Below are 19,387 nucleotides of genomic sequence, written 5' to 3' on the forward strand. Positions count from 1 at the left end.
CAAACTAGACTTAGATGAAACCATGCTTTCTTATGATGTCACTTCTCTTTTCACCTGCATTCCCACCACAGAAGCAATTGAATCTGTTAGAAAACGACTCCTTCAAGACAACACCTTACTGGATAGAATGAACCTCACCACGGACCAGATTTGCACCCTGCTTGACCTCTGCCTGACTACCACTTATTTCCAGTTTAATGAAAGTTTCTACAGACAGAAGCATGGATGTGCCATGGGCTCACCGGTGTCCCCTATTGTGGCCAATCTTTACATGGAGGAAGTGGAACATAAAACTTTGACCACTTTTTCAGGAGTTGCTCCCAGCCACTGTTTCAGATACATGGATGACACCTGGGTTAAAATCAAAGCCCATGGAGTGGAAGCCTTCTCTAAACACATCAATGCAGTGGATATCAACATCAATTTCACTCGGGAGGACGTAAGTGGGAATAATCTAGCCTTCTTGGATTGTGATGTACACATTAGACAAGACAGAAGCCTTAGCATCGAGGTCTACCGGAAACCCACACACACGGACCAGTACCTACTCTTCGATTCTCACCACCCACTGGAACAGAAATTGGGGGTCATTAGGACCTTGCAACACAGGGCTCAGAACATCCCTACAACGGTAGAGGGAAAAGAGAAGGAGCAGAATCACATCAGGAAAGCACTTCAGAACTGTGGGTATCCCAACTGGTCTTTCTTCAAGAGCAGGAAAAGGAACATAACGGACAAGGAGGATAACAGGAACAAACGCAAGAACATTGTCATTCCCTACATTTCTGGTCTATCTGAGAAACTCAGGAGGATCTTCTACAAACACAACATTCCGGTACGTTTCAGACCCAGTAACACCTTGAAGCAGAAATTGGTCCACCCTAAGGACAGAATACCCAGACACAAACAGGACAACGTGGTGTATGCAATTCAGTGCAGTGAGCAATGCACAGACTCGTATATTGGTGAAACCAAGCAACCGCTTTACAGGCGTATGGCTCAACACAGGAGAGCCAGTTCCTCAGGCCAGGACTCTGCTGTCTACCTTCATCTTAACAACAAAGGACACTAATTTCAGGATTCCAACATACGCATTTTAGCCAGAGAGGATCGTTGGTATGAGCGAGGAGTTAAAGAAGCCATTTTTGTCAACCAGGAACGGCCATCACTGAACAGAGGTGGGGGTCTAAGACATAATTTATCAGCCACCTACAATGCAGTCCTTGGCACACTTCCCAGACAACTGAATGCACACCAAAACCCAGCCGTTTTCAGTGGCTCACAGGAGGACAGAGAGAATCGGCATTCCATTGATCACCTTAACGGGCAATCCATTAATCACCCTAACAACTCTCGAGGCCATTCACATTCAGCCCCCAGTGACCCACACCAACAGGATGACTCAACGACACCTTAGATGAGCTTTTCATCCATGAGAGGATAAATACCTGATACTTCCTACCAGTCAGACAGAACTGAAGAAGCCTTTCGGATGAGAGGTGAAACGTCTTCAAGAATCTTCAAGCAAGTCCAGTTGCTTTCTTTTTTTTGTATTCTCAACAACATGTCTAATACTGTAAGTAAAATATAGTTCAAGCCCTAATGTGGGTACAGTGCTGCATTTATAAGCTACTGACACAATGGCCTTGAAGAATAAAGTATAAGCAAGTGGAAAGTGACAGTTGTTGTAAATGGGTAGTTAATGTAGCGTTGATATTTGAATATACTTGTACAAGGTTAAATGGTGTTGAAATGCTTCTGTAATTGGGGTTTACTCATTGTATTCATGCTCCCTTTATCTTCTGACCACAACTGATAAAGTTTACTTTGTCGCTACTTTGCCACTATTTTATCACTGAGAATAACAACAAATTGTATGTGGTACTGTGATATTATGCGTCACAGTCTGGTCCAGTCCATCCATGCCTTAGATTGTGGGACTTCCAGGCCGGATCCAGGACAGGAATTCAGTCTTGCCTTGCTGAAGGCCATTTCCTGAAGCGGCACTCCCACACCTGCTACCATTCCTCTCCCATCAGTCAGGACTTTTTAAGAACTGTTTGGAGCTACTCCATTTGCCAGACTGTCTCTTGTAGACTTTCCTTGCCTCACTACAGCTCATTGGTATTGTGTCTTCTTGATTCCCCCCTGCCTGAAATTGTCCTTGTTTTTTGTCAAGTTTTTCTGTCCAGTTTTTGTCCCTGTTTTTGCCTTCCTGTTCTTTTGAATTGTGTCTTTTGCTACCTCTGCCTGGATTTCCCTTGTCCCTGTGTTCATCAGTTTTTGTGAAGATTTTTCTGTCCTGTTTTTTGTCCCTGATCGTGTCTACCTGCTCCTGTGTTTTTGACCTCCCGGCCTGTTTTTTTTTTACTACTAATTTTGCCTGAGCCCTACTGTACCTTTTGCCTTTCTGCCATCTCCTTCATTAAAGAAGTTTTCTCTTTACACTGCCTGTTTTCTGAGTCTGCTCTTGGGTCCTCATTTCACCTCAGCTCGCCACTCGTGACAGCACAGTCTGGCCAACATGGACCCAGCAGATTTCGCCCAGCTAAGAGCAGCGGTGCAGAAATGGGTAGCTCTCCTTGGGACCCACCAACAGGACATCCAACAGGTGAATCAAAACCTTGTCGCCATCTCTGACACTCTCGATCTTCTTGCCACTCAGCTACAACAGCTTCAAGTAATGTCTGCTCCTACACAACCCCTCCACCTACCGCTCCTCCTGCTCCAGCCCTCTTCAGAGAGCCGAGACTTCCTGCCCCACAGCCATATGACAGAGAACCAGGTACCTGCAAATAATTTTTATCTCAATGCTCGCTAACCCTTGAGCTTCAACCACTGGTCTTCCCTACAGAGTGTTCCCGAGTGGCCTACACCATCACTCTCCTCACTGGCAAAGTTAGGAAGTGGGGAACAGCTATGTGGGACGCCAATGCACCATGCTGCGCCAGCTTCAAGGATTTCACAGAGGAAATGAGGCGAACCTTTGATCGTTCTCTGTCTGGCAGAGAGGCAGCAAGAGAATGGGGCTGCAGCAGGGTGCCCAGTCCGCTTTTGACTGTGATTTGAGTTTTGCACTTTGGCGGCATCTTGTGGCTGGAATGAGTGCCTTGTTTGACACATTTTTGAACGGGTTGTCAGACTCCATCAAGGATGAGCTGGTCTCACAAGAACTGCCACCTGATCTCCCTGGTCTCATGGACCTCATCAGTTGTATTGACTCCCAGATCAGACAGCGGGTGAAAGGGAGAACTCAGACTAGTCTTGCTCCCCCTCAGCCTCCCATTCCTTCCACTGAGCCAATGCAGGTAGACTGAGTCCGCATCTCACCTGAGGAATGACAGCACCGTCAGGATATGAGGGCATGTTTTTATTGCAGACAGCTGGGGCATTTCTGCTGATCTTGCCCTTTAAAAGGAAGAGCCCACCAGTGAGTTTAGGGGCCCTGGTGGGCAATGTTCAGAATCAGCCCCCTACCGATCGACCGCTACTCCCAGTGGTCATTATCCATGGCAATCAGCCTCACGACCTCTAGGCACTCATTGATTCAGGAGCTGACAGAAACCTGATCTGCTCAACCACCGCCAAGTGCCTGGGGATTCCACTACTGGCTCTGGACTCATCCCTCACTGTCCTAACCCTTAATGGTACTGGTCTGACCACCATCACCCATAGAACAGCCCCGGTCACCTTAAGAATTTCTGGCAACCACTCTGAATCCATCCAGTTTTTTGTCATGAGTAATCTCCCATGTGCCCATAGTTCTTGGTCTGTCCTGGCTAACTCTACATAACCCTCATGTCAACTGGACTAACAACACCATTTTAGGATGGAGTCAATTCTGTTTATCGTCATGCCTGAGATCTGCCCTTCCTTACGCCAAGCTGCTCCAGCCCACGATTGGTGAATATCCTGACCTCTCTAATGTGCCTCCCGAGTATAATGACTTAAAACCTGTGTTCAGCAAGTCTCAAGCTGTTTCCCTTCCTCCCCATAGGCCCTATGACTGTGGAATTGACCTTCTCCCTGGGACTGCATCACCTAAGGGGCGACTTCACTCTATCTCTCTCTCTCTCTCTCTCTCTCTCTCTCCCCTTCTTAAAGGCAAGCCATGGATAAATACATTACCGAGTCCTTAGCAGCTGGAATTATTCGTCCCTCCTCTTCTCCTGCAGGGGCAGGATTCTTTTTTTTGTGTGTGGAGAAGGACAAATCCTTGCACCTTTGCATTGATTACAATGGGCTAAATGACATCGCCATCAAGAACCGTTACCCCCTACCTCTCATGTCTACGGCATTTGAGTTACTCCAGGGAGCCCAGATTTTCACCAAGCTAGACCTGCGTAATGCTTACCACCTCGTGAGGATCAGGGAAGGGGATGAATGGAAGATGGCGTTCAACACCCCCATGGGCCACTGCGAATATTTTGTGGTTCCGTTCAGCCTGACTAATGCTCCCGCGGTTTTCCAGGCCCTTGTTAATGATGTCCTGAGGGACTACCTTAATGTTTTTGTTTATCTGGACAATATATTGATTTTTTTTCCCACCCCATTGATGAACACCACATCCACGTCAGGCAGGTCCTTCAGCGACTCCTGGAAAATAAACTCTTTGTTAAGGCCGAGAAATGCAAGTTCCATAGAAGTTCTGTCTCCTTTCTGGGCTTCATTATCTCCCCCACACAGATTCAGATGGACCCCCTGAAACTCAAGGCAGTTGCTGACTGGCCCACCCCGTCCTCTCGGCAAGAACTCCAGCGGTTTCTTGAGTTTGCGAATTTCTACAGGCGATTCATCAGGAACTTTAGTATGGTGGCTGGGCCCCTCACAGCTCTAACTTCCACCAAGGTCCCTTTCAGCTGGGAGGAAAGGGCCGAGAAGGAGTTCTCCGAGCTCAAACAAAGGTTCACGTCAGCACCGATACTCACCATTCCAGAGCCGTCCCGGCAGTTTGTGGTTGAGGTTGATGCTTCGGAGTCAGGGATAGGGGCCATATTGTCCCAAAGATTGGCTAGTGACAACAAGCTTCATCCTTGCTCCTTCTTCTCTCATCGGCTTTCCCCTTCTGAGAGAAACTACAACGTTGGCAATAGGGAACTGTTGGCGTGAAACTGGCCTTGGAAGAATGGAGACATTGGTTGGAGGGGTCAGACCTTCCCTTCATCGTATGGACAGATCACAAGAACCTTGAATACCTCAGGACTGCCAAGTGCCTCAATTCTCATCAGGCCCGATGGTCTCTCTCTTCTGTTCTTGCTTCAAGTTCATGCTTTCCTTCCACCCAGGCTCTAAGAATGGTAAGCCTGATGCCTTGTCCAGAATGTTTTCTCCCCTCCAGGAGGAATTGGCCTCCCCTGAGACCATCCTTCCTCCATGGTGCCTGGTGGGGGCCGCTCTGTTAGAGGAAACCCTGGTCCAGAAGGCACATGAGCAGGACCCAGGGCCCAGTAATGCACCTCCTAACCATCTTTTTGTTCCTGTTTCTGTGTGGGCACAGGTGTTGCAGTGGGGTCATGGCTCCAGAATGGCATGCCATCCAGGAGCAGCCCGGACTCTGGCACTCATCTGACAACATTTTTGGTGGCCATCCATCAAGGAGGACATCCAGAGGTTTGTGGCAGCTTGCAACATCTGCACCAGGAACAAGACTGGCAACAGACCCCCTGCCGGCCTGCTGAGACCCCTTCCTGTTCCCCACCAGCTCTGGTCACAGGTAGCCCTGGATTTCGTCACAGGACTCCCTAATTCAGGTGGCAATACTTGTATCCTCACTGTTGTTGACTGTTTTTCTAAAGTTGTTCATTTTATCCCTCTGCCCAAGCTTCCCACTGCCAAGGAGACCACTGAATTGCTGATACTCCATGTTTTCCATTTACACGGACTCCCCTCAGACATCATATCAGACCATGGACCCCAGTTCTCTGCCCAATTCTGGAAGGCTTTCTGTAAACTCATTGGTGCTTCTCACAGTCTGTCTTCAGGTTTTCACCCTCAGACCAATGGACAGATGGAACAGGCCAACCAGGGGCTGGAAGTGGCTCTCAGGTGCATGGTGTCCAAAGATGCTGCCTCCTGGAGCAAGAACCTTCCTTGGATAGAGTATGCTCACAACTCCTTACCCACCGCTGCTACAGGTCTTTCCCCCTTCCAGTGCTCTCTGGGTTACCAGCCACCACTCTTCCCCATCCAAGAAGAAGTCGCCATGCCCTCTGCCCAGATGTTTGTGCGCCACTGCAGGAGAATGTGGGCATTGACCAGGAAGAAGCTCCTACGTTTTGTCAAGATGTTTAAAGAGCAAGCCGACAAACAGCGCTCGGCAGCTCCCATCTATCGGGTGGGGCAGTGGGTAATGCTCTCCACTTGCCCCTCAAGACAGTCTCCCACAAATTGGCTCCCAGGTTCGTAGGACCTTTCCCTGTCTCCAAGGTAATTAATCCCTGCCCTCTAAAGGGGTGTTCACACGGCACATATTTGCATCGATGCTGCACCGATGTATTTTGTTGCGATATATCTTACACCGGTGTAAATTTTGTGGAGCGTTCACACATCACAAACCTGCTTACTAGAGAGATGCATGTTAGCACCGGTGCAGCCCCACTGGCATTCACATGGCAGTTTTTGCGACCATGCTATATGATAGTAATAATGCGGAAATGAAATATGCGCATGTGAGAAAATGTTCTTCCTTTTCCTGGTTGTCATGGCATCACCAAGCACCGGGAAAACAATGTGGAGGAAGACACCAGTGTTGCCAGATACTGTTGACGTTTTCCAGCCCAAAATATGTTCAAATCTGCCAAAATGCACTTAAAACCGCCCAATCTGGTAACACTGGAAGACACGCAGTTCTGTTGTTGTTGATATTCGCCATTTTGGAAGCGCAAAATACCAGGATGCAAATTATGCAATGCCCGTATGTAATCAACTCTCTTCATGCGTAGCGAGTCTACCCCTGTAGCGTTCAGACATCCCATTTTATATTGGTGCTGCCCTGCAAACTAGCATTTACTCTGGAGTAAATTTCTTAAACCACCTCCCGAGCAGGGTTAGATTTGCACCGGTTTAAGCAGCTTTCAGGGGCTACACTGGTATAACTTTGTACCGTGTGAACACTCTACCGGGGCAGCCCCGGTGCTACACCGGAGTAAAAGTTGCTGTGTGAACACCCCTTAAGGCTATCTCTGCCCGTAGCCATGCACTGTATTCACCCAACTTTCCATGTCTCCCAAGTCAAACCCTTGTCTCCAGTTCCCTGTCTAGATTGTAACCAATAAGTTGGTTACAATCTAGAACTAGTTTTAATAATCTCAGAGTTGGTGTCTTGTATTCTTCTACACTGCAAAAATATCTTAACAAGTTAGAATATCTTGAATATAGTTTAAAAGATCTAGCGTTTCCTATTAGAAGAGTACAAGACACCAACTCTGAGATTATTAAAACTAGTTCTAGATTACAGTATAACCAACTTATTCCAAGATGTCAAGTAAAATTATCTGTCCATGCAGCAAGATAATTTCACTAGTATTAAGGAATTAAGTATTCAGTTTTTTGCAGCGTTTAAATCAAATACTAATAAACATTTGGGCGCTGTGGACTTTTATAACTTGCTAGCTGGATTAACCTCATGGCTCTGGTGCAAGATTAAGCAAAACATCTCATCTCATTATCTGTAGCCGCTTTATCCTGTTCTACAGGGTCGCAGGCAAGCTGGAGCCTATCCCAGCTGACTACAGGCAAAAGGCGGGGTACACCCTGGACAAGTCGCCAGGTCATCACAGGGCCGACACACAGACAACCATTCACATTCATGGTCAATTTAGAGTCACCAGTTAACCTAACCTGCATGTCTTTGGACTGTGGGGGAAACCGGAGCACCCGGAGGAAACCCACGCGGACAACATGCAAACTCCGCACAGAAAGGCCCACGGGGCTTGAACCCGGACCTTCTTACTGTGAGGCGACGGCGCTAACCACTACACCACCGTGCCGCCCCGCAAAACATCTCTTGGCTGAAAAATCTCAACTATATTAAGATAAGGGAAAGGTTGTGTGTATTCGAGGTTTTTTCCACTTTATCACCAAATTGCTCCTTCATCAAAGACTCAAACGAAATTCTTTCATCCCTTACCCACAGGCGTCAAAGACACACCAATCGTAGTACTGCTGGTGTGGCACTTCAGCATGACATGAGGCAAATAGCTCTTGGGTAATCACTGCACACTTCTTCTTTGCCCAGCTTACTCTGTGAGGATTAATCTAAAAAGATAGAAAGGATAGACATGATGTTCTAAACATTATATGGTTATTGTTAATTTGTGCTAGCAGTGGTAGCGCAAATTGTTACCCTCACTCAGGATCTTTCTATTTTATTATTATGTTTTTAGGATGCTATTTCTCCCTCAGTTTTCAACCAATCATCCCCAAATTTCACATTAAGAATACCTCTGGGCTGAATTAAGTTGCTGTGACTTTTGGTGGTAATCCAGATCATTGAACTGGAATGATCCATGAAAAACAGGCTTTTTTCCCCCCCAATCACTTATAACTCTGTCAATTTTCATGAATTTTTTAATCAGAGTTTATTTATTTATTTATGTCCAGGTCAGCTAGCACAAATCACTGTGACTTTAGTCACAGTATCTATGTAGTTTATATTGGCACTGAAGTGGCAGAAACAGCACAGAGAGGGTCAAGTTCACTCACGTTGCAGGGATCAAGCAGGTCTTGCTCAGAGACATCCGGGCAGGATGGGCTAACCTTCCAGGAGTTCCCAAACAGCTCCGGTGTGGACTCCACTATGCCTTGCCTTGTAGTGAAGTCATTCTCTGTGTCTCCATCAAAGTTCCCACACAAACCCCCAACCCGGCCTCGCAAGTGGGGTTCCAAGCGTACATACACACGCATCCCTTTTCATGGTACACCATTTAGAAAACAAGCATCAAAATCTGTTCATCCTTCTTTAATATTACTAATCAGTATGCACACTACATTCAAGACAAGATGCTACAGGTTACAGTCAGGTGGATATATCTCTTTTTTAAACAATAGATATCACAACTGATCTTCACAATTTGAGTGCTGATATTATTACAAGTATTTTTTTTTTGTATTTGACCTTTTTTTTTTTTTTTTAGAAACTGACAATTAATTGATGCAAATACCTCCATCCCAAAGAAGCGTAACACCATGTTGAGATGAGAGAGACACAAACAGACCAATGTTCTCTAGTACTAAGCCACTGCCTGAGTAAGACTTAGGAAGAGTCACAGGCCTGCCGTTTACTGTCACAGCCTTTCCTAAAGAAAGTAAACGCAAATCAGTAACAAGAACTACCTTACATTTTGTGTGAAAAATAGTTATGTCTCATCACATATCTGACCTGACATTTTAAAAAATAAGATGGTCAATTTAGTTAAATAATAATAGGCTCTATATGTGTTGGTGTCACCTAAAAGAGGATGAGTTCCGTTTTGATTCTGATTCCTTTTACGATTTCTTTTTTTCCTGCCACAGTCAGCTCTAGCTTGCTCATGAGGGATCTAGATCTGTATCCAGATTTCTTTAAAGCTGGTTTCTTATCCTGAGCATGGCATTGGTGTGTATTCTCTGTATTTTCATAACTGTTAGGTCAGTGGGGTTGGGTTAGAAAAAATATATTGTTTAAAAAATAGTGTGGTTTGGTGTACTGTTGCTGGTTTAGCAAATCAACTCATAAAATAGATTCCTGTCTAACATTTAAATTTTGTGTAGTGAGAAAATTATGGAGTGTTAGAGAGAGAGAGAGAGAGAGAGAGAGAGAGAGAGAGGGAGAGAGAGACTGACCCCTGAGCAGGTGAATGGCTGTGTTGCCAATGCTTAGCGTTACAGATTTGGTGCAGGTGACCCCAGTGCTGCCACAGGGTACATTCTCTGCAGTTACGCTGAACAGGCCTTCTTTCTCCTGCACCAGCATGTACTCACAGTCTCCCAGGAAGGAGAAACAGCGTCCATCAAAGGTCACATAATGTGGGTCACCTGTAGCTATACATATTCCAGCACATAAAGACTGGGTGCAGTGCCATCGACGCTGTTTACATACACTGTAGATAAAAGAAGAGTACAACATGGTGAAGTCAATAAAATTATTTATTTAAAAAAAAAAAACTACTCATGGATATTTAAAAGGAAAATATGGCAAATCTTGCACAATTTTATGTAGTTCTTTTGGGTTTGATATCTAATACATATGTAATTATGTCTTTGGTGTGTGTGTTTTATTTTCACATGATTTAGTTATTTCTACATGTTACTCTTTCACATGGAGGGTATTTACTTTTATGTTTTACATCATTTCTCACATGAACAATTCTTTTTTTTTTTTTACATGATTATACCGGTATATTCACGTGTTTACTTGAATTGACAGTGCAATTTCAGGGCATTACATGTTGAAATGCATCTTCCTATGTTTTTCACATCATATATTCATCATATATTTAAATAATATTGGCTGGCTTTTTTAGATGGTATATCAGATATATTCTATTCAGTTAGCATCATATTGAATTCGTCTTTGACTTGTTCAAAATCATGCTCACTGAATGGAATATATCTGATATACCACGAAAAAAGCCAGCCAATATTATTATTCATCTCATCTCATCATCTCTAGCCGCTTTATCCTTCTACAGGGTCGCAGGCAAGCTGGAGCCTATCCCAGCTGACTACGGGCGAAAGACGGGGTACACCCTGGACAAGTTGCCAGGTCATCACAGGGCTGACACATAGACACAGACAACCATTCACATTCACACCTACGGTCAATTTAGAGTCACCAGTTAACCTAACCTGCATGTCTTTGGACTGTGGGGGAAACCGGAGCACCCGGAGGAAACCCACGCGGACAACATGCAAACTCCACACAGAAAGGCCCTCGCCGGCCACGGGGCTTGAACCCAGGACGTTCTTGCTGTGAGGCGACAGCGCTAACCACTACACCACCGTGCCGCCCTTATTATTATTATACACATTCCTTTTGGGTGTTCAACACATCTTTCTTTTTCAAAATTCTCTCAAAATCTTCCGTATTTAGTGAAGCAAACCTGGCAGCCATGTTTGTTTACAAATTGTCACAGTCACTCGCTAGCACGGAAGTTTTAAGTCTCCGACATGTGAGATCATGTCGTCTTGACAACCATGCAATATTATAAACAATATTCAACGATCATTCTCCATTGGGTAGAGTGATGTAATACACGTAGGATGAGTGACATGCTAACAATATTGCACGTCAAACCAAATGAATGAAACCTGCTAGAAGGGAATAGAATACATGTTTTTATTCCATCAAAAAAGTGTCCTGTCTGAAAATAATACATATTATATCCCTCATCAAAAATTTCCTGTGCAGGGATTGGCCAAAGATGGCTCATGTGACATAAAATAGTTCCATCACTGATTAATCAATGTATCTTGTGACGTCAAAAATTTAAAAAAAATGGATATGGTGTGAGTCAGTCCATGGTATATCCTGGATATACCATGAACTGACATCACAATTTCAAGTTATACAGCTGACTTGAGTCACAGATGTGGCTCCACGAGCATTTCTGTGAGTGTAGATCTATGTATCATGATCATGCCTAGCAAGGCAGGTGATAGCATGGTACATTGCATATGCACAGGTCAAAGGTCACACCGACATAAACAACAAACATGGCTGTCTCCGGTGAGTTTATACCAAGATTCAATCTTAGCACTTCTAGTTTGGAATTTTTTGATGAGGGATATAAATCAAATATACCATGCACTGAGAGGTTCTGGTCATTATGGATTCTTTATGGTGACTGGCACAGTACTATTTTCTTCAGGACTGTGCCCCTCACAAAACAGTACTATGCCAGTCACCTCAGAGAATCCATCTTCTCTACTGGAGCCGCTCAGTGCATGGTATATTTGATTACTATTATTCATCATATATTATACAGATGTGAAATGTATGTACTTTTTCCAGAATGGGAATAAGAATTTAATTACTGTATTAATAGCGTCTCTAATCATATCATAGGATATATAAGTGAATGTGTCATTTCCCCAGTTTGCTGGGAATGTGACACAATACTATTGTTTGTATTTGAATCACTTAAGTCATCCTTAAAGCATAAACCATGGCCTCACTTTTGTTTATAAATGCCTTGAGACCTCAAGAATGGCATAGGAATAGTTTTAAGCATTAACAATAAATTTAATGTAGTAATTTTTATGATTAAAGTGATTCATATAGGTGGCGGTCTGAGTGAATGACCTTGACGTCTGTAACATCACAACAGGAAGTCTATCTGTCTCATCGCCATTTCGACTATACTAAAACACAGAACTGACTGCAACTCCTATCCTTCATTTTGAGCTAATTTATTGCCATGCCACATAGATGTGTTGCTGGCGGGTGCAGCAACATGACAGAAGGTGGATTTACGTTGCATTCATGGCCCAAGAATGTTCAAAGTGCAAAGATTTGGATGCAGTCTGCGAGAAGTTCACAGTCACATTGGGTGCCTATGAAGTGGTTTCTGCTCTGCACATTTTACTGAAGACTCGTATGAAACTTCTGATCTGTTGAGGAGCGTTGGCTATAAGCCCGTATTGAAAGAGGGTGCAGTATCAACAATTAAGTAAAACTACAAGAAAAGGAAAGTATTTATTTTATTTATTTTTAAAGAAAAGTGAGTTTAGTTGCACCAGTTTTCCCGGAGTGACCTGAGGGTTGTTGGTAAAACCCGGGACGGAACGGGACATGACATATCGCTCAGGCAATGACCTCCCCGCGGTTGTTGCTAAAACCAGTGACATCCCGTTCCGTCCCAGGTTTTAGTAATTGCCTGAGCCGAGCAGTAATGGCGGAGTACTCAGTAATGGAGAGAATGGAGAATGAGTGGAGCAGCCAGATTTCTAAACTGGATATCGCTGCCATCTTGCCCTTATGTGGAAGAAGTGAATGAATGGAGAACTGAATGAACAACTGAAAGTCAGATTGTTTCAAAACAATCGGCCACAAGCTCGGCCTTCAAGAAGCGAGAACACAGACGGGTAAGCTCCGACTCTCATTTGGATAAAAAAAAACAACAAAAACAACACTCATTTTTACCTGTATTTAGATTAATACGTGTAACTTGTATTGTGTGTTTAAGTTACCGGTATAAGATCATTTAATTTGCTTCAGAATGTGATTGTCTCAGTTCATCTGATTATTTAATTAGCCTTTTATGTTTTATCAGTGAAAATGCATGCATGTACATGTATGTTGCATAAGTTATAACACTGATCCTGTTTTAATGAGAGTCAACCCACAATTAATGAAGTCAAATCAGTCTTAGTTGAGCAAGTCGGTAACGATATTTCTTACTTTCACCATAAATTTTTATTGATATGACTTTGGTCTATAACTGTAAAAGGCCTTGGCCTTAAAACCAGTTACCGCAGCAACATCATGTACTCAGGGCTGGCTGGCTCAGCGGAGCAGCTCGAAAGACAACTTTGCAGTCGATTTTTAACTCTCAAAAATGTATATTTTTTAATTCCCATTTATGCAGCATACAAGAGTCAAGGATGGAGATACTATCCACTCAGAAATTTTTTAAAATAAAGCTTTCTGTGGCAGCATGGTGGTGTAGTGGTTAGCACTATCGCTTCACAGCAAGAAGGTCCGGGTTCGAGCCCCGTAGCCGGTGAGGGCCTTTCTGTGTGGAGTTTGCATGTTTTCCCCGTGTCCGTGTGGGTTTCCTCCGGGTGCTCTGGTTTCCCCCACAGTCCAAAGACATGCAGGTTAGGTTAACTGGCGACTCTAAATTGACCGTAGGTGTGAATGTGAGTGTGAATGGTTGTCTGTGTCTATGTGTCAGCCCTGTGATGACCTGGCGACTTCTCCAGGGTGTACCCCGCCTTTTGCCCGTAGTCAGTTGGGATAGGCTCCAGCTTGCCTGCAACCCTGTAGAACAGGATAAAGCGGCTAGAGATGATGAGATGAGATGAAGTTTTCTGCGTATATCCTTTAATGGCCAGTATACTCACCATGTGTTGCAGTCTTTAGAAATGGTATCATTTGTGAAGAAGAGCCTGCCATTGTGGTGACATGGACATTCATCAGGAGACACACACTGATCACCCTGTGGAGAAAAAAAAAGCTAGGATACATATGTGGAGGAGATTAAAAACAATGCCACCAACTGTATTTTTTTTTAGCTTATCATTTTTACACTAGAATGCTGCTCTACCAGTTATAGGATGGTGATGGGAAAGTACAGAACTTGGCTTGGCTTGCTTGGCACAACAGTGAAAATATTATTGTGACACCACATCATTACCATCGTCATTTCGGCAGGGATTGGAAAGTTTTTAACTTATCACAATGTTCTTGGTTTCCATGATGCATGTGCATGATTGTACAAGACTTTCAATGAAATGAAAAACATTGTGAAATATAAATACAGAAATGATACATCATCAGCACTTTCATAGCAGCAAAGTTGGATTAAACTCCTAGACCACAACACTTTTAATCCTTATCATTACTTTGACCCAGGACAGTGTCATTCTCTAATCTGTACAAATGATGCTCTGTACACTATGGGCCTGTTTTAGGTAGAATATTATTGTAGTTTCACTTAGATATCGTGTTTGAAATTTGCAGTTGCACACGTTATTGAAAGCAAAGCAACACTGAAACAGGAAATTCTCATCAGACAAAAGCAAATGCATGTCTGTTTCCCAATAGAACGTACTGCATATATCTTGCAATACACATCTCTCCACATTCACTGGATATGAACAATCGCACGCTCTGATTGGCTACTCTACTACTCGGCTATCAGCTCATATCCTGTGAGAGGGAAAAACAAAATGGCGGAACGTGTTGCTGAACCAACCGAGGATGAAATAAAAACTCTACTCGAAAACAAAACCCCAAAAATACACACCAAAAAGCACCAAAATATGGAATAAAATATTTGATGGTAAGAATGTATCTTTTTATTTTTCAAGAATTATTATTATAGCATTTTTTACAAATTCTTACTGTCATTTTGCCGGTTTGTTTACATTCTAAAGTGGAAATGATTTTGTCTGACTTTTTGTATAAATTTTTTATTTATCAAATTTGCTAAAAATAAAAATGCTCTGTTTCTCAAAATCCAGTGAATGTGGATAGAATAAAACAAAGAGTTATTCCACTCAATCTCATCATACATGGCTTATAGCCAACTCGGTGCAACACGCCTCATCGGCTATCAGCTCATGTATAACTCAATTTCGTGGAATAACTGTTAAATATTATCCTGTGGACAAAGTGAATTAAACAGTTTCAGCATTTAACTCTGCTATATTATGATTTCTTTGGAAGGGTTTACTTACAGATATTGTTCAGGGCTGCTGCTGCAGACACTAACATTGTAGCAGCTCAAAAAACAACTACAGTAACACTAGCAGGATGAAATGTATACTCATGAAACAGAAACAAAATATATTATGAATATATTAGATTTAAATCAGTGCACTTTATAATCTGACAGATTTAGGCCCTGAGAAATCATTCTTCCTGATGTGTAGATCATGTAGATGCCAGCCTGCATCACTGTATTATAGCCCTGGTAAAGTGGATATATCTGAAAAGATTAATGAAAGAGGAGACACACCAAGAGCACGGTTCCCTCAGGACAGACGCAGCCATAGATGGGCTCTGCACAGGACCCCTTGTCCAGACTAGAGCAGGTCCTTAGACAAGATTGAGGGAAGAAGACCAGAGAGCCTGGACACTCTTTAACCTCAGGGCAGGTATGATCAGTACAGTTCCACACACCATGTCCACACACACTATAGGGGGGGAAAAACACCCAGAAAGAGTAAAGTACCTATTAAGTGATGATCAGTGTACTGAAGCTTACATAATGGTGTTCTTTTTTACATCAACTCAAGGCCCCTGGGATGAATATGGCCCTCTATCCAAATTCATTTGGCCTGTGCAAAAAAAAAAAAAAAAACATTTAGAATAAGGGTGGCACGGTGGTGTAGTGGTTAGCGCTGTTGCCTCACAGCAGGAAGGTCCGGGTTCGAGCCCCGTGGCCGGCGAGGGCCTTTCTGTGTGGAGTTTGCATGTTCTCCCCATGTCCGCGTGGGTTTCCTCCGGGTGCTCTGGTTTCCCCCACAGTCCAAAGACATGCAGGTTAGGTTAACTGGTGACTCTAAATTGACCGTGAGTGTGAATGGTTGTCTGTGTCTATGTGTCAGCCCTGTGATGACCTGGCAACTTGTCCAGGGTGTACCCCGCCTTTCGCCCGTAGTCAGCTGGGATAGGCTCCAGCTTGCCTGCGACCCTGTAGAACAGGATAAATTTAATGTTAATGTTGCTGAGGCAGAAACTGAGTTTCACATGATTAGCCCATAGGGTTGAAAGAAAGAAAGAAAGAAAGAAAGAAAGAAAGAAAGAAAGAAAGAAAATGTATATTATTGGAACTTTTGTTTCAATATAGTCTAGGACTAAATGATGTGTATAGACATCAAATATAGATCAATCACTGAGATCATGTGTGTCTTATCAATGAAATATCTGCTGAAGAAAAGAAAAAACTGCTTATGCAATGTCAAACTCAAATGAGGATCATTATATTGCACAACTCTCTGGTATGAGCCAACATATTATGGCATTAGACAATAACCAATAAAATATAAATTTCTGACGTGTTCATACACGCATGCACACATTTGTCTTATTGTCCTTGTGAGGACTTTCCATTGACATAATGATTAATGCAATTAATTAATACTTCAAGGTAACCTCAGTAACCAATTAAAAAAAAAAGCTTTTGCTAAAAAGCTTGCAAGACCCCAACACACTTTCCCACACACAGGCATGTCTTTACGAACACTTAGGTCTTGCTATTGTGTTCCATGTAATGAGATAAAAAAGCTGCAATGAAATCAACCTATCCCAATGAGAAAAGCAGCGGGTTATAGAGTGACTTCATCAGAGCTCTCCTACCCCAGGAACTCTCAGGGGTCCACAACAATTTATTTTATTGCTGTATATTAGTGACTGATTTAATCCTCTTCATAAATAAATCAGTTTGTAAAGAAATGTGTTCCATTTTCTAACATCATGAGGCCAGACATGATAAGGACAACAGATAAGAGAGTCAGTTAAAAGTTTAACCCACAGCACACCAACCTTTTAATCATTCACCAAACAATGGAGGCAAAGAGGGCAAAACAAATTGCATAGGGATTCACATCTTTCAACTATTCACATAAAATCAATTTTTATACCAGACACTGGCTGTCATATATTTCATGTCTGTTATCATGTAATCAAAGGTTACGAAAGGATTTGTCTGTCTTCCAAGAATTTAAAATGGGGGCATGTATAATATTTCACAAGCATAAAAACAAGAAACGTGATAAAATATGGTGTATGCTGAGTCATTGTGTGTTATCAAGCATAAGATAAAGAGTTACCTTTAGATGGTAATAAAAACTTACCGTGAATGTTATCACAGAGAAACCGGGATAAGCCTCTTTGTGTCTCTACCTTTGTGAAATATATTCCAGCAAAGTGGTGAGACCCACCAGCCCTTTCCATTCCAACATCCATGCCTTAACACGTGTCCCAGAGCACTTGTCTTAGCTTTAGACTCCCGAGTTATCCTCCCCGTTATTGCACCCCAAAACGATGTTGCAGTAACATAATACAACACATAATACTACAGATGTGATTCTTGGCTGAACCCTACGATTAGTGATGGTGCATTAAAACAACACAATAACTAAATAATAATGATAAATTGAGGCAACTGGTAATAGTACAACATGGACTTTTCAAGCAATGTAACATCTCCCTGTGGTGTGTGGACATGGATGTGTGCATGCACGGCTAGACCATGCTTAAAAAAAATGATTCAGTAGATAGTTCATTTTCTTTTTTTAAACAATAGTTTTCCATCCATTATCTATAGCCGCTTATCCTGTGCAGGGTCGCAGGCAAGCTGAAGCCTCTCCCAGCTGACTATGGGCAAGAGGCAGGGTACACCCTGGACAAGTCACCAGATCATCACAGGGGTGACACATAGAGACAAACAACCATTCACACTCACATTCACACCTACGGTCAATTTAGAGTCACCAGCTAGCCTAACCTGCATGTCTTTGGACTGTGGGGGAAACCGGAGCACTCGGAGGAAACCCACGCAGACACGGGGAGAACATGCAAACACCACAAAGAAAGGCCCCCGTCGGCCACTGGGCACAAACCCAGAACCTTCTTGCTGTAAGGTGACAGTGCTAACCACTACATCACCGTGCCGCCCACAATAGTTTTTCAACTGTAAAAAAAAAAACCATAAAATGAATTGACAGTGTCTAAAGACATGCAGGTTAGGTTAACTGGTGACTCTAAATTGACCGTAGGTGTGAATGTGAATGTGAACGGTTGTCTGTGTCCATGTGTCAGCCCTGTGATGACCTGGCAACCTGTTCAGGGTGTACCCCGCCTTTCGCCTGTAGTTAGCTGCGATAGGCTCCAGCTTGCCTGCGACCCTGTAGAACAGGATAAAGCGGCTAGAGATAATGAGATGAGATACTATATATTTCAATAGTCTATCATAGGCTCCAGCTTGCCTGCGACTCTGTAGAACAGGATAAGTGGCTACAGATAATGGATGGATGGATAGTCTATCATTTAACTATTGCTCATGTTACAAAAATTATTTTCTTAAACTTGCACAGAGAATAATGTTGGCCCTGATTCATCTCAGGACATGTTTATTTGCCAGCTCTGAATCATGTTGAAACTGATGCATGAAGTAATTTTCATATTGGATCAGGATCAGTCTTTATATATATATTGTGCAACTGCAAACAATAGCCAACAAAACACTACAGTGGGTTTACACCCTGATCTTTACGAAAACTGCAGTGTATTCTTTAACATGCATTGGGTGTTGCTCTCCAATACACAGGACCTCCTTACGTCCTATCTTTTACGAACTTTTACGTCCTATCAAAGGGACAAAAATTGTTTTTCACATGGAACCAAAATTCATTGAGGAGGTAGCACACAAGACTGGAAACCCATGTGATCAGAAAAAAACTTAACCTTCCCAAAAAAAGACAGAACCAGATCTTACTGTACTGTTCTCCAGCAGTTTAAGGAGCAAGTCCAGCCAAGTTGAAGGAGCAAGTGCTCTTGTAAGCTTTACCAACAACACAACGGTCATCCGGGCAGCACGGTGGTGTAGTGGTTAGCGCTGTCGCCTCACAGCAAGAAGGTCCGGGTTTGAGCCCCGTGGCCAGCGAGGGCCTTTCTGTGCGGAGTTTGCATGTTCTCCCCGTGTCCGCGTGGGTTTCCTCCGGGTGCTCCGGTTTC

The 19,387-nt window shown here is 43.3% G+C and overlaps 1 protein-coding gene across 1 annotated transcript in view; it reads right to left on the reverse strand.

Annotated features, from left to right (window-relative positions):
* sspo (SCO-spondin) overlaps window positions 1-19,387 on the reverse strand; it is a 237,670-nt gene that overhangs the window by 184,902 nt on the left and 33,381 nt on the right. Inside the window, exons 18-23 of the mRNA XM_060922454.1 lie at window positions 15,666-15,843; window positions 14,047-14,141; window positions 9,823-10,079; window positions 9,162-9,296; window positions 8,704-8,906; window positions 8,129-8,256 (exon numbers count right to left, since the gene is read on the reverse strand). Coding sequence (XP_060778437.1) covers window positions 8,129-8,256; window positions 8,704-8,906; window positions 9,162-9,296; window positions 9,823-10,079; window positions 14,047-14,141; window positions 15,666-15,843 — 996 coding nt within the window. The remainder of the gene's footprint in view (window positions 1-8,128; window positions 8,257-8,703; window positions 8,907-9,161; window positions 9,297-9,822; window positions 10,080-14,046; window positions 14,142-15,665; window positions 15,844-19,387) is intronic.

This window comes from Neoarius graeffei, chromosome 5 (genome assembly GCF_027579695.1).
Source record: "Neoarius graeffei isolate fNeoGra1 chromosome 5, fNeoGra1.pri, whole genome shotgun sequence".
Lineage (NCBI taxonomy): Eukaryota > Metazoa > Chordata > Actinopteri > Siluriformes > Ariidae > Neoarius > Neoarius graeffei.